The 13,179-nt window shown below is 37.7% G+C and overlaps 1 protein-coding gene across 4 annotated transcripts in view; it reads right to left on the reverse strand.

Moving 5' to 3' along the window:
• Positions 1-13,179, reverse strand: part of CTNNA1 (catenin alpha 1) — a 306,638-nt gene that overhangs the window by 96,532 nt on the left and 196,927 nt on the right. For all 4 annotated transcript variants that reach the window (XM_078067460.1, XM_078067463.1, XM_078067461.1 and 1 more), the window contains exon 7: positions 12,292-12,495. In XM_078067460.1, coding sequence (XP_077923586.1) covers positions 12,292-12,495 — 204 coding nt within the window. The remainder of the gene's footprint in view (positions 1-12,291; positions 12,496-13,179) is intronic.

The raw sequence follows: 13,179 nt of genomic DNA on the forward strand, positions 1-13,179 counted from the left end.
TAAATTTAAAGGACAATTAGCAAGGAAGCCTTGAAATAAGATGCTACGTTGCATTCTATTTGGTAGACAATTAGAAAATGCAAATTTTTTATAAAACCAAAAGTCAGACAATCTGCAACTGGAGTAAAACTGAAACAGGAGGCCAATCATTTCAACACATCTGAAAATAACACTTATAAGACAATTTACTGCCCAGATGTTGTTTTACTATAAATCACTAAATGAAAATATCTTTCTTATAGTATGTCTCCAAATCATGCCAATATGAACAGGTCCCAGTGCCATTTTCAGAGATGACCAAACAAAATCAGTTCTAAGCAATCTTTGGTTCTAAATATCCAATATTGCACTTTAAAGCTATTTAGTGACTGTCAAGCACTTACTTAGCAGTCATCAGATGTGAACACAGATTCAACCCAAAATAAACAAAGAATAAGGACATTCAGTCAGAGAAGAAAACATCACATTCTATAGACTTTCACCCTTCTAATTTTATATTATGACTAAGAAACACAAAAACCAAAGTAACTTTCAAGAAAGCAGACCTGAAATGAGAGAAAAGGAAATTTCCTGGCACAAGGCTATACCTGTCTCTGGCAAGGACAGTTTGGAAACTCAAGAGTTTTTATTAACTATCTTAAGTCCTCTAAAATATGTAATCTAAAAACAAATGTTAAGATCAATGGACAGAAAATATTAAGGTAGAAAGTTATGACTGATAAGCTTAATTTTACATGTTTGTCATATATGAGCATTCTAGGTAAAATAAACAGGTAACCTCCCAAAACACCTAGTTTGCCACATTTAAACAGTAACAATATTTTAAATGAATTTCTTATTATCAACACGTGACAATTTTGCCAAAAGCAAAGCCTACTTTCGGACCAAAAAGAATAAATGAGGAAAAAGGAACAGTATTACAAATGCATCTAAAACAATGCCAATTTTCGGGGCGCCTGGGTGTTCAGTCGGTTAGGTGTCTGCCTTCAGCTCAGGTCATGATTCTGCGGTCCTGGGATCGAGCCCCGGAACGGGCTCCCTGCTCAGTGGGGAGCCTGCTTCTCCCTCTCCCTCTGCCTGCCATTCCCCCTGCTTGTGTGCTCTGTCACATAAATTAAAAAAATCTTTAAAAAATAATAAAATAAAAAAATAAAACAATGCCAATTTTCAAGTGTATAGCACTTTATGTTTTTACGTTCACATCAAATATGCTATCTATTCTCCCCTTCCCTCCCACCCCCCCCCAGTTGAGGAGGGAAAAAGACCCATCTTGCCGCTATGCTTCAATGCCTGAACTAAAGGATGGGGTAGTGCCACTTTGGCTCTTCGCTATAGGAAGAGAGCAGCAAGGAATGGAGTTGTCACACAAAGCCAGGAAGGACCTGTCACTCTTGAGAACAGCCTCAGTCTCTGCCTATGCAGATCCCTGTTTACCTTGTTCGTGGCTAAACTTCATTTATTGCTCTTAGGCATTTTCCTATTTTTTGCAATACCACCAACCATTATCCCATCTTCATCATTTTACTTGGTCTTATTTGATAGGTTCTCTGTGCCTTTAAACAAAATCAGGTGGAGGGGCAGCGATTAATAATCCAGTTTTACCGTTGAGAAAGCAGCTCTAGGGAAGGGAACATTTGATCAAGCTTAGTAAGTCCTATTCTCTCTGGAAGCATCAGCTTATTGGCCACGGTCCATGGCATCACATGTGAAAAGTACCAGCAGGAGTAGCCCTGGACTAAAACTCAGAAGCCTCAGCTCTAGTCCTAACTGTCTTTACCTGAGTATTATCATGCCAAAGTTATCCCTACTTTCAGGCTGTTCTGAAAATAGGTAGCTGGGTTTTGCTTCTGGTTAAGAAGGAATAAACCCAATCTACCCTATCACAATGACTGCACCCAAAAACCATGGACAGAATGCACAGAGTAGCAATCTGAGAATTGAAGTGAGAAAGGGCCAAATCCACAATCATAGCTGTAAACTGCAACATTCCTTTCTCAGTAATAATTAAGAGCAAGCTGGCAATAGACAGACAGACAGACAGACAGATAGATAAGCAATATATGGAAGAACTGAACCAAACTGATCAACCAATACCATCAACAAATTGGATCTAATTGACATTTATAAATCACTCTCTCCAACAATAGCACAATTCATATATTCTTTCCAAATGCGGATACAACACTCACAAAAGTAGCACTGGGTCATAAAACAAGCTCTAATGAACAATTAAAAGAAATGAAATGATGCAAAGTATGTTCTTTGGTCACATTAAGTTTTAATTAAACTAGAAACAAAAGAAATATAACAAAAAAATTTCCATCTAGTTGGAAATTAAATAACATACTGCCAAATAATCCACTGGCCTGAGGAAGACTCAAGGAAAAATTTTAAAATATTTTGAACTAAACAAAAAAGACAATATATCGAAATTTATGGGATGCAGACAAAGTAGACCTTATATGAAAATCTACCCTAAATCTTTACAAAAAAAAAAAGGTCTCAAACCGATAACCTGAATTCTCACCTCAAGAAACTGGAGAACAAAATAAACCCAAAGGGGGGGGCGCCTGGGTGGCTCAGTCGTTGGGCGTCTGCCTTCAGCTCACGTCATGATCCCAGAGTCCTGGGATCGAGCCCCGCATCGGGCTCCCTGCTCAGCGGGAAGCCTGCTTCTCCCTCTCCCACTCCCCCTGCTTGTGTTCCCTCTCTTGCTATGTCTCTCTTTGTCAAATAAATAAATAAAATCTTTAAAATAAAAAATAAACCCAAAGGAAGCAGGAGAAAAAAAAAAAACGATAAAGCGCAGAAATCAGTAAAATTGAAAATAACAGAGAAAACTCAGTAAAACCAAAAGTTGGTTATTTCAAAAGATCAATAAAATTGATAAACCTATAGCCAGACTGACCAAAAAAAAAAAGAGCAAATACAAATTACCAACACTAGGAATAAATTAAAGAATATGGCTACAGAATCCCCACAAACATTAAAAAGATAGTAAAAAGAATCCTACAAAAAACTCTGCATATAAAATTTGACTAACTGGATAAAATGGACAACTCCTTTAAAGCCATAAACTTCAAAAATTTATGCAAGAAGAAACACAAAACCTAAATAGTCTTATATCCATTAAAGAAATTGAATTGGTAACTCAGAACCTTCAAAAAAAAGTATTGGGCTGGACTACATTAAATCTCACCAGACTTCTAGAAAGGGCCAGATAGCGAATATTTCAGGCTTTAGTGGCCATTCGCTTTTAGTTTTAGATGTCTGTCACATACGGACATTCTAGATCACAACTATTCGACTATGCCACTGTAGTGGAAAAACAGCCATAGATGATAAATAAATGGGCAGAGCTGTATTCAATAAAATTTTATTTACAAAAATAGGAAGCCAGACTTAACCTGAGAACGGTAATTTGTCAAACCCTGCACTAGGTAATTAATGTCACCTTTAAATTCTAAATCTTACAATTCTACACTTCCATGGTCAAAAATCACTTGGATAAACAGTTCAAGAAAAGGATGACGCAAACACTATCACACAGAGGTAAGAGACCATATTTTGACCAACACTTGTTAGAAATATATATTATAGTAAGCAAAACAAAAAAAACACACAACTTATCACTTCAGTCAAACTAGTCTTGAATGAATCATTACCTTAAAAAGATGAATCAAGGCCTTATTAAAGTGAAAAATCCTCAATGTTCCCATATTAACAGTACCTTGGAAATACACACAGTATATAATTATAAACAAAATCTAAGGGGTGCCTGGCTGGCTCCAGTTGGGACCCTTGGTCTTGGGGTTGTGGATTTGAGCCCCATGTTGGGTGTAGAGACTACTTAAAAATAAAATCTTTAGGGGCATCTGGGTGGCACAGTCAGTTGAGTGCCCCCGATTCTTGCTTTCAGCTCAGATCATGGTCTCAGGGTCCTGGGATTGAGCCCCACGTCAGGCTCCGTGCTCAGCGCACAGTCTCCTTGGGATTTTCTATCCCTCTCCCTGTCCCTCCCACTAGTGCAGGCATGCTCTTTCTCTAAGAACAATAAACAAATCTTTTTAAAAAATAAATAAATAGGGGCGCCTGGGTGGCTCAGTCAGTTAAGAGGCTGCCTTTGGCTCAGATCATGCATGATCCCAGGGTCCTGGAATCAGCTGCTTGCTCAGCAGGGAGCCTGCCTCTCCCTCTTCCTCTGGCTCCCCCTGCTTGTTCACTCTCTCTCTGTCAGATGAATAAATAAAATCTTTATTAATAAATAAATAAATAAATAAAATCTTTTTTAAAAAACTAAAAATCCAAGATGCATGAAACTAAGGGGTCTAAGTTTACTTTAAACTTTTTCATTATGACCATAAGAAACACTGTCCAAAAAATGTGGGGCAAAATATAGAAGAAAATTTATACTGCCTACCACCCCACCACCTAGGGACAATTACTAATATTGATATATTTGGAGGTTTAACCTTTTAATCCAAAAACATTTTTTGATATAAAATCTTTTCAAGCCTGCCCAATATCTGAAGAGCATAAAATAATACCAAGGATAGTCTAACAGCCATCTCATGGAGGCTAAAACCTGATCAATCTGCAGCTGACACTGGGCAGGCTTCCATATCTACTCCATCATCCTAATCTCAAGAGACCATTCCACTATTGCTCCATTAGGCGAGCAGCATTCCAGACATGCATCTTTCTGTATATAAAAGGTTAAAAACTTGCCTGTTAAATACCGCAATTTGTAATGCCAGAGTAGCACGCACCGGGAAGAACCTTGAACCTCTCAGAAAGCAACACAAAATATAACTTGAGGAGAGGTCCTCCTCAGAGTTAAGTTTTAAACCTCTTGCCCCCAATGTAAGAAAAATCACACAATCTTTGACAAATAAGATTTCCAAATTAAATAAATGCTGCTCCACCAATAGAAACAAGTCCTACATGTGCTCCAATTTTGCATGCAATGCAACATCTATTTATGTCTAAATTCTCCCAAATATGCTAGGCAGCTCACAGAAAAGCCTACACTAACAAATCAATAAAATCATATGCAAGCACAGCTAGAGAACTATGGCCTAGCAATACAGGCGAGAGTTTATTACAAGAAACCCATAGGTTCAAATAAAGATGGAAATCAAAGCATATTGTATAACAAACCTCAGCCACGTAGCTGCACATCACAGAGCCAACTGAAACATCTATGACACTCAACATCAGAAAGTCTAGCTTTGGGAAGACACTGTAAAAACCTTTCCTGTTGGCTCACTTCAAGCAGCTATACCAGACCTGGGTTTATCTTATTTAGGGTAGAGTATTTAATTTCAGAACAGTCATTTATAAACCAATACAGTGGAAAGCTCCGCAGCCATTAAAGATGATGATGTAAAACCACATTTGCTATAGTAAAGATGCACAATGATAAAGGTATTAAGAGCCAGACTTTCAGGTCAGAGATCTCAGCTGTATGTTTATGTATTTTTGAGCAAATAACTCAATATAGGTTATTATGGCAGCAAAACAGGTACAAACATATGTCTTTTAGGACAATGGCTGCCATATGGTACACAGTATGATAGTACAGATAACCCTTATTTTTATTGTTAATAAAAAAAAAAGAAATGGTAAGAAAAAAATAGGTATGTGTGTGCGTACAAACATATGCACAAAGGCGGCTGGAATGTTGGACACCAAAAATAGGTGGTAGGATTACACGTTATATATAATGAACTTAGAATTATATTAGGGGTGCCTGCGTGGCTCAGTCGTTAAGCGTCTGCCTTCCGCTCAGGTCATGATCATAGTGTCCTGGGATCCAGCCCCGCATCAGGCTCCCTGCTCAGCGGGAAGCCTGCTTCTCTCTCTCCCTCTCCCACTCCCCCTGCTTGTGTTCCCTCTCTCTCTGTGTCTCTGTCAAAAAAATAAAATCTTAAAAAAAAAAATTATCATCAGAAAAAAAGTAAGCTGTTCTAATTTTGAAAATAAGAAATGCAGCTACAAAATAATGTAGTTACAAGCTCTTCGAAAACAACTCCTTCAAAAGCTGGAAGCTCTGGCTATAGTAAAGTGATTCCAGGAAGGCATTTGCAAAACTGAGAAGAGATTAGCATCTAAATTAAGTGCTTCTCTTCACTAAAGTAACAATATATCTTTGAAAGTGAATATTAACTGCATCCTAGTCATACATTCCATATCAAACTATTATCCAAATCAAATAAAAATTTTATGCCTGCTATATTAACATAATCAAACCCCTCAAATATATACCCAGGGCAATACAAAAAAAAAAAGAAAGCCCAGTTATTGCACTCCTCTTTTAGGATCCTAATTACCAATGCATCCAATGTTTTTGGGCAAGAACAAAGATAAACTTATCTTTAAGCAACATCATCCTCACCAGGTTCTAAGCTATACCAATTTTCTTCTGTCTGAAACTATAGTTTTAGGTATAAAAAATACAAGCTATGATAGCTACCATGTATGAATATGGTACCATTTTGGACATTCAATGAGGAGGTTAATGCCAAACTTACCTACTCACCTTAGCTGGCTGGTTACCCAGTAGTCAGAACTACCCAAGAGATATAAAATGTGACCAAGTAACAAAAACTACATATAATTTTAAATTTTCTAGTAGCTGTAAATAAAAAGAAACAGGTAAAAAGTTTAAGAACAGATTATATTTAACCCAATATACCCAAAATACTGCGAGGTATTGAGATATTTTACATCCTTTTTCTGTGTACTCAGTTTTTCAAATATGGCAAGGAATTTATACTTACAGCACATCTCAGTTTAAACAGTCACATTTCAGGTACTTGACAGCCACATCTGGCTAGTGGCTACCACACTGGATGGCACACAACTAGAGCTACTCAAGCCCAAAGCCTGCGCTTGTTCTCATCAATTTTAAGTCCTAACTCCAGTCAGTCAAACATGACCATGAACCACTGACCAAGACTGCTCAGGCCAAAATCAAACGAAATTCATTTCAAAGATTGAGGGCCTTCTATATTTCAGATACTGTGTTAAGTATTTTCAGATCTGGAGGATAAGGGGTAGGGAGGAGTTCTGCTTATCTATTTTTTGAGAGGTCAGGAGGCTTGAAGATGAGTGTGGTAACAGAAACAAACAAGCATGGTCACAGTAAATTCTACTGGGAAAACAACTCAAAGCACATGCTCTAATAAAGGGAGAAAGGAACATATTGACGATCAGCATATTCCTCAGCAGAATGAAGGGTGTGAAATATAGAAATCAACTGCATGAAGTACAAGGCTCTTCAGAATGTTGTTTTTCACTGGCATTGAATAACTTCAGAGAACATTCTAACACACATCTGAGCTCCAAAGTCAGCTATGTATTTAAGAAAGAAAAATTTAACCCATTAACCTTGCAGCTTGTTTTAACCCATTATCATAATGGTTTGAACCCTAATTATGTATTTTGTTATATGCAGGGAACAATAAAAGGGTTAAAACTATTTTAAAATAAAATTAAAAAAAAAAGCCCACTACATACAAGAAAGGGAAAAAAAATTGGAATGCCTATTCCTAATGTTAATAGTGGTGGTTCAGTAATTCAATGTGTATGTATGACTTTCAATTATGAAAAAATAAACAAAGTGGTAACAATTTTTTTCAAATTCAATTCCATTTCATTTTAATTTCAATCCATTTGCTTTTAAAGCCTTTTAAGATTAGGACACACATCCAAGTTGTTTTTCCTTCTCTAGAACCCTCCCAGGAGTAACCTTAAGTTGACAGAGCATGAACAAATTAAACTTAACCACAATAACCACATTTCATTTCAAGGAAACCTGGAAGTCATTTGTGGGACTACAAAGATCTACTGAATGTCAAAAGACCTCTATTGTCATGCATCTGAGGCATTTCCATAACGTTCAGTAAGTAGGGGTCAAATGCATTACTTTTAACATCAATATCTCTTAGCTCTCAGTACAGTAAGTTAGCAATACAGCCAAGAGTTACCTCCAACTCTAAACCGCAATGCAAGCAGGAGCATTAAGGCTGTTGGCCTCCTGGCCCTTGAAGCCTTTAAAAGGGAGTTTGGCTCTCACCTGATGAATCAAATTTAACTCTACTGTGACCTAGGACACCACTTTCCCTCACTGCTTATTTCAGAGTACTTGGTTTAATTTTTTCTACAAATGTCATCATATACTGAGATCTACAGGAAGTAGTGGTAAATCACCCATGGCCTCCTTCCCTATAACCTTCTAAAATGTAAGGCCCATAAAGGCAAGGATCTTTTGATTTTTTTTCACTAATATCCCTAGCACCATGAATATGCAAAATTGTCTGTTTCATTCATTCCCCGTCAGCATGAGTTACTCTATAAAGCAATTACTTACTGAATACCTCTTCTAGTATTATACCAGTCCCTGAAAGTATTTTTAAATCGTTCCTGTCGTTCGTTCATTCATTCATTCATTTTAGAGAGGGAGTGGAGAGGGGCAGAGAGAGAGGGAGAGAGAATCTTAAGCAGACTCCAGGCCCAGCCACCCAGGTGCCCCAGTTCCTGTCTTTTACAAGCTTAAACATAGTTGCAGAAATTACATGGATAAAGAAATACAATTAAGCAACAATTCAAGGAAGTCAACAATTACGCACAAAACTCCAAACAGCAAAGAAATAATGCAGGATGGCGCTGTTTTAAAGAGCCTCCAGCAAATAGATGGAGGAAAAAAATGTGGGCCTTGAAGCAAGAGCAGGTTAGGTTTTCAAGAAGTAGGAAGAGAATTTGAAACACAGAATGAACTACGTCCTACTGAAGGGATGAACACAGACTCGCCTAAGGAAGCACAACAGACTAGACAACAAAGAAAGTGAGTAGAGCCTAGAATAAAGCAATGGCAGTGGAGACAGTAGGGACAAATGCAGTAAAGCATCAGGAGTTTCTCCACCTTAACTATACACTGGTATCACCTGAGAAACTTTTAAAAAATACTGTCACCTGGGGACACATGGGTGGCTGAGGTCATGATCCAAAGGTCCTGGGATGAACACCCACATCATTGGGCTCCCTGCTAGCAGGTAGTCTGCACCACTCCCCCCAACTCATGTGCCCTCACCTGAGCTCTCTCTCAAATAAATAAATAAAATCTTAAAAAAAAAAAAAATACTGTCACCTGGACCTCAATTCAGTGACCCTGATTTAAATGAGGTACAAGCTAGACATCAAGATTTTTTTAAAGTTCCCCAGGGATTCTAATGTGCATCCAAAGTTCAAAATCACTGCCTTAGAGGAAAACCCAACAGAAACCTGGTAAATGACCACACAGGATGAAGAAGGAAGATTAGAGATGACAGCAAGATTTTAAGAGTATGTACCTAGAAAAAAAATGACATTACTGAGAGAAGCCAGGAAATGAAAAAAAATAAAAATATATCAGGCGTGCCTGAGTAGCTTAGTTAAGTGGCCAACTCGGTTTTGGCTCAGGTCATGATCTCAGGGTTATGAGACTGAGCTCTGTGTTGGGCTCTGTGCTAAGCAGGGAGGGAGGCTGCTTCTTTTCCTCCTGGTCTCCCTCTCCCTCTGCCCCTCCCCCACTCACGCACAGACAGGCACTCTCTCTCTCTCTCTCTCTCTCTCAAATAAATAAATAAATAATAAAAATAAAAATACATCAGTCGCTCTGTATTTGACCACTCTGTCAACAAAGTTCCATGTAGTGAACCAGTTTTAATTAAGCCAGATTGTCTTAATTTTCCACATATCATAATTATTTGCCTAATATTTTTTTTTTTTTTTTTTTTAAAGATTTTATTTATTTATTTGACAGAGAGAGACACAGCGAGAGAGGGAACACCAGCAGGGGGAGTGAGAGAGGGAGAAGCAGGCTTCCCACGGAGCAGGGAGCCCGTTGCGGGGCTCGATCCCAGGACCCTGGGATCATGACCTGAGCCGAAGGCAGACGCTTAACGACTGAGCCACCCAGGCGCCCCTATTTGCCTAATATTTTTAAGAGAAATAATCAAAACTTAAAGTGAGCCATTTTCAAAAAATCAAGGTAGAGCTAAAGAATGTAAAATTAATCCTCCATAAAGACCTCTGAGGTTTCCCAGCTAGAAATAACCTCATCCTCCTTGCAATCCCCATGGCATTTTAGCAGCACGATGGCACTCCCCATAAATGTTCTGTAGAGACCCTGTATTAGAAGGAAAAGACAGTGCCTCATTCCTCCTCTACCCAGCGCCCAGCATGGGTTTGCTTGTGACACATACTCAGTATGAAGTTAGCAATAGGCAGATAACTGCTGGTTAAATTCTGATTGTTACTAAAGGTTCTAAATGCTTTTGAAAGCTTCCGAAATAAGCAAAAATCTCACCTCAATTCCTTCTGCTTCTTGCAGACCCTATGAGGTTTTAAGCTTTCAAGTGTGCTTCACTGCCCTCCCCCAGCTTTATCTTCATTCCATCACCTGCTCAATGTTATGTGAGTCAATACAAGGGAACTAAAAATTTTTATCTTTAAGAAAAACATGCCCAGAGTCCATCTTCTAAAATATAATCTGAATCTCAAGATAATTTCTTTCAAAACCTCCACCATAATCTTTAAATTTCAGCCAAAGAAAGATCATGGTTCTAGCTTTCACTTACATAATAAAATGTTATGTAAGAGTGATGTTACGGTCTCCATGTCTTCAAGCATAAATGAGTGTTTCCTACCTTTACTTACATCTGTGGCACAAACTGAAAATAGTATTTGTATGATACTCTGGAGAGGAACTAGGTTACTCATGACCAGGGACAACTAGGGCAAGATCCAACCAAGCCCAAGACTCAAGGGATTGTTAGGAAGCTCTTACATGCAGAATGGTTAAGAAGCTCTCATATGGAGCAATAAGAAGAAATTTATCAAGTATTCTTCCCAGCCAAAGACTGCTTTTAAAGCATTTTCCTAATTATAACTACATTTTATATTTTTGTCCTTCAGTACTATATGTGATAGCAGATAACTGATCCACACACATACCGAGTCCTTTGTTTCCCTGTTTAAAATTCTAATATAGTGAACCATTCTTCAAATTATCCATTTTTTTATATTTTGATTTTCAAGCTTAGGTACGGATTTTTAAATGTGCCCCACATTTTCACTGACTTATCAACTGCTTTTTCCATCTGATTTAACTAAGCCTCTAAGCTCATTTTTCTGAGGTAGACTGCATACGATCAAAACATGGCAATGGCTTAAAAAAAATTCAATATGGTCACTAATTTCACAATATGGTAGAAAAAAGATAAACACACTAAGGCATTCATCTTCACCCTAGGAATTCCATTATGACTCAACATTATATGTTCACTTATATAGGCATATAAGTGAACGAGTAAGATATATGGCAAATGAATAAATGAAAAAGTACCAAGATCTTTCCCTGAAAAGCATTAAACAAGCAAAAATCACAAGTGAGAACTAGTTTGTATTGTTCTCTTCCCTTTAAAATGATTTTATATAAATTTTATTTAACTTACTCCTTTTCTGCGGCAGTAAACATTGGGTACAAGGTCTAAATTATAGTAACTCTAAGCATTAAATAACTGCAATTGCACAAGTATCATGGAAAGAAAAAGGAAGGTAATGACAATAGAGATAAAAATCAACAAGTACAGTATTATCTATGGGAAAAAAAATTTTCTAGAGCATTGATTTTTAAACACAAACCTTAAAAATTCAAAACCACTACTCAGTTCATCTAATACTCAGCTGTAGTTGGTAATTACCACTTCTTATGAAATTCTATATGGTCCATGAAAAAAACTACCAACTATAAATATTTTCAGCATTCCCTTTTGCCCAAAATTAGATGGCAGCCTAGATGTGATAATGGAACTTTAGGGATATTGAAGGTCATTATCCTTAGTACATGGGTGCTAAGGTGTTTAGAGCTGAACCAACCCAATACCTGCAACTTACATCCAAATGTTAAATAGAAAAAAAGGTTTTGTGTGTGTGCATATATTTATACAAATAAACCATACATCTGTTCACACAAACATGCACCTGTATCTAAGTGTTAACTGGTGAATCTAGATAAAGGGTAGATGGGTTCTCACTGTAGGATTTTTACAAGTTAAAAATTTTCAATATAAAAAGTTGGGAGGAAAGGGGAACATAGCCATTTTTTGATCCATTCCTTGAAAAATTTGCCCATCTCTAAAGGGTCAAGGAACCAAGAGCATACTAGCCATTTTTAGTTAAAACATCTCAGATCCAGCATCTGTTACAAAAAACTCTTCACTTCAAAGGAAAAGTTCGGATACTCACATTGCCCATGTACTCTGAGAGCAGGTCCTGCAGGGCCTGGCGGACAGCATTACACTCTGCCACAATTCTCTCACGCCGGTCATCACGTGTACAGGACGAGTCGGCCATCAGGGCAGCCCCACTAATGATGCTTTCTAGGCGCTCCTCCAGGGAAGGTCTAAAGCGCTCCTCACTGAAGCTCAAGGGGTCCACAATGATTTGTTTCTGCAGAGAAAGTGTTATTGAATCTTAGTGGTAATCTCTGTTCCCTCCATTATTAATGAAGGTGAGCAAAGTGTTGATCAGGGACATCAAGATTTAATATAAAAATTCCAACGCCTAAAAAATAGTTATACTTCTTGTTAGATGATAGCCATACAAGTTGGCCCATGATAGACCACTTCTCAAAGGCAGCACTGGAAGCAATACTATCCAGCTGAATGGGGCCTCAGTAAGATAACATACCACAAATGCAAACACAAATACATCAGCACAAAAATCATGTTCACGCTACTAAATGTGAACATCTACATGCCAGCCTCTACAATATTAGTGAAGTTACCAAATGAGAATTGCAAGGAAAATAACTGAGCTCTCTTTTCCTTTTCTATATACAGAGTATAAAACTGCTGTATGACATTAGCAGAACTGTTTCACAGCAAAAAAGCAATAAAAACAGACACTGACTTCTGTCCTCAAAGTTTCAGAAAGGAATGCATTTATAATCAATTCCAATCTATTTTCCTCATCTTACACACCTCATCAAATTTTATAAACAATGCAGTCTCATATTCAACCTGTTATGTCTAAATTAGAGACTCTCTTTGCTTAAAGACTTTGAGGTGATCTGTAAGAGATGATAGCAATCCATCCCCAAAAAGCCACTCTGTGAGGTATAACTGCCCCAGT

The sequence above is a fragment of the Halichoerus grypus genome, chromosome 2, assembly GCF_964656455.1.
Source record: "Halichoerus grypus chromosome 2, mHalGry1.hap1.1, whole genome shotgun sequence".
NCBI lineage: Eukaryota > Metazoa > Chordata > Mammalia > Carnivora > Phocidae > Halichoerus > Halichoerus grypus.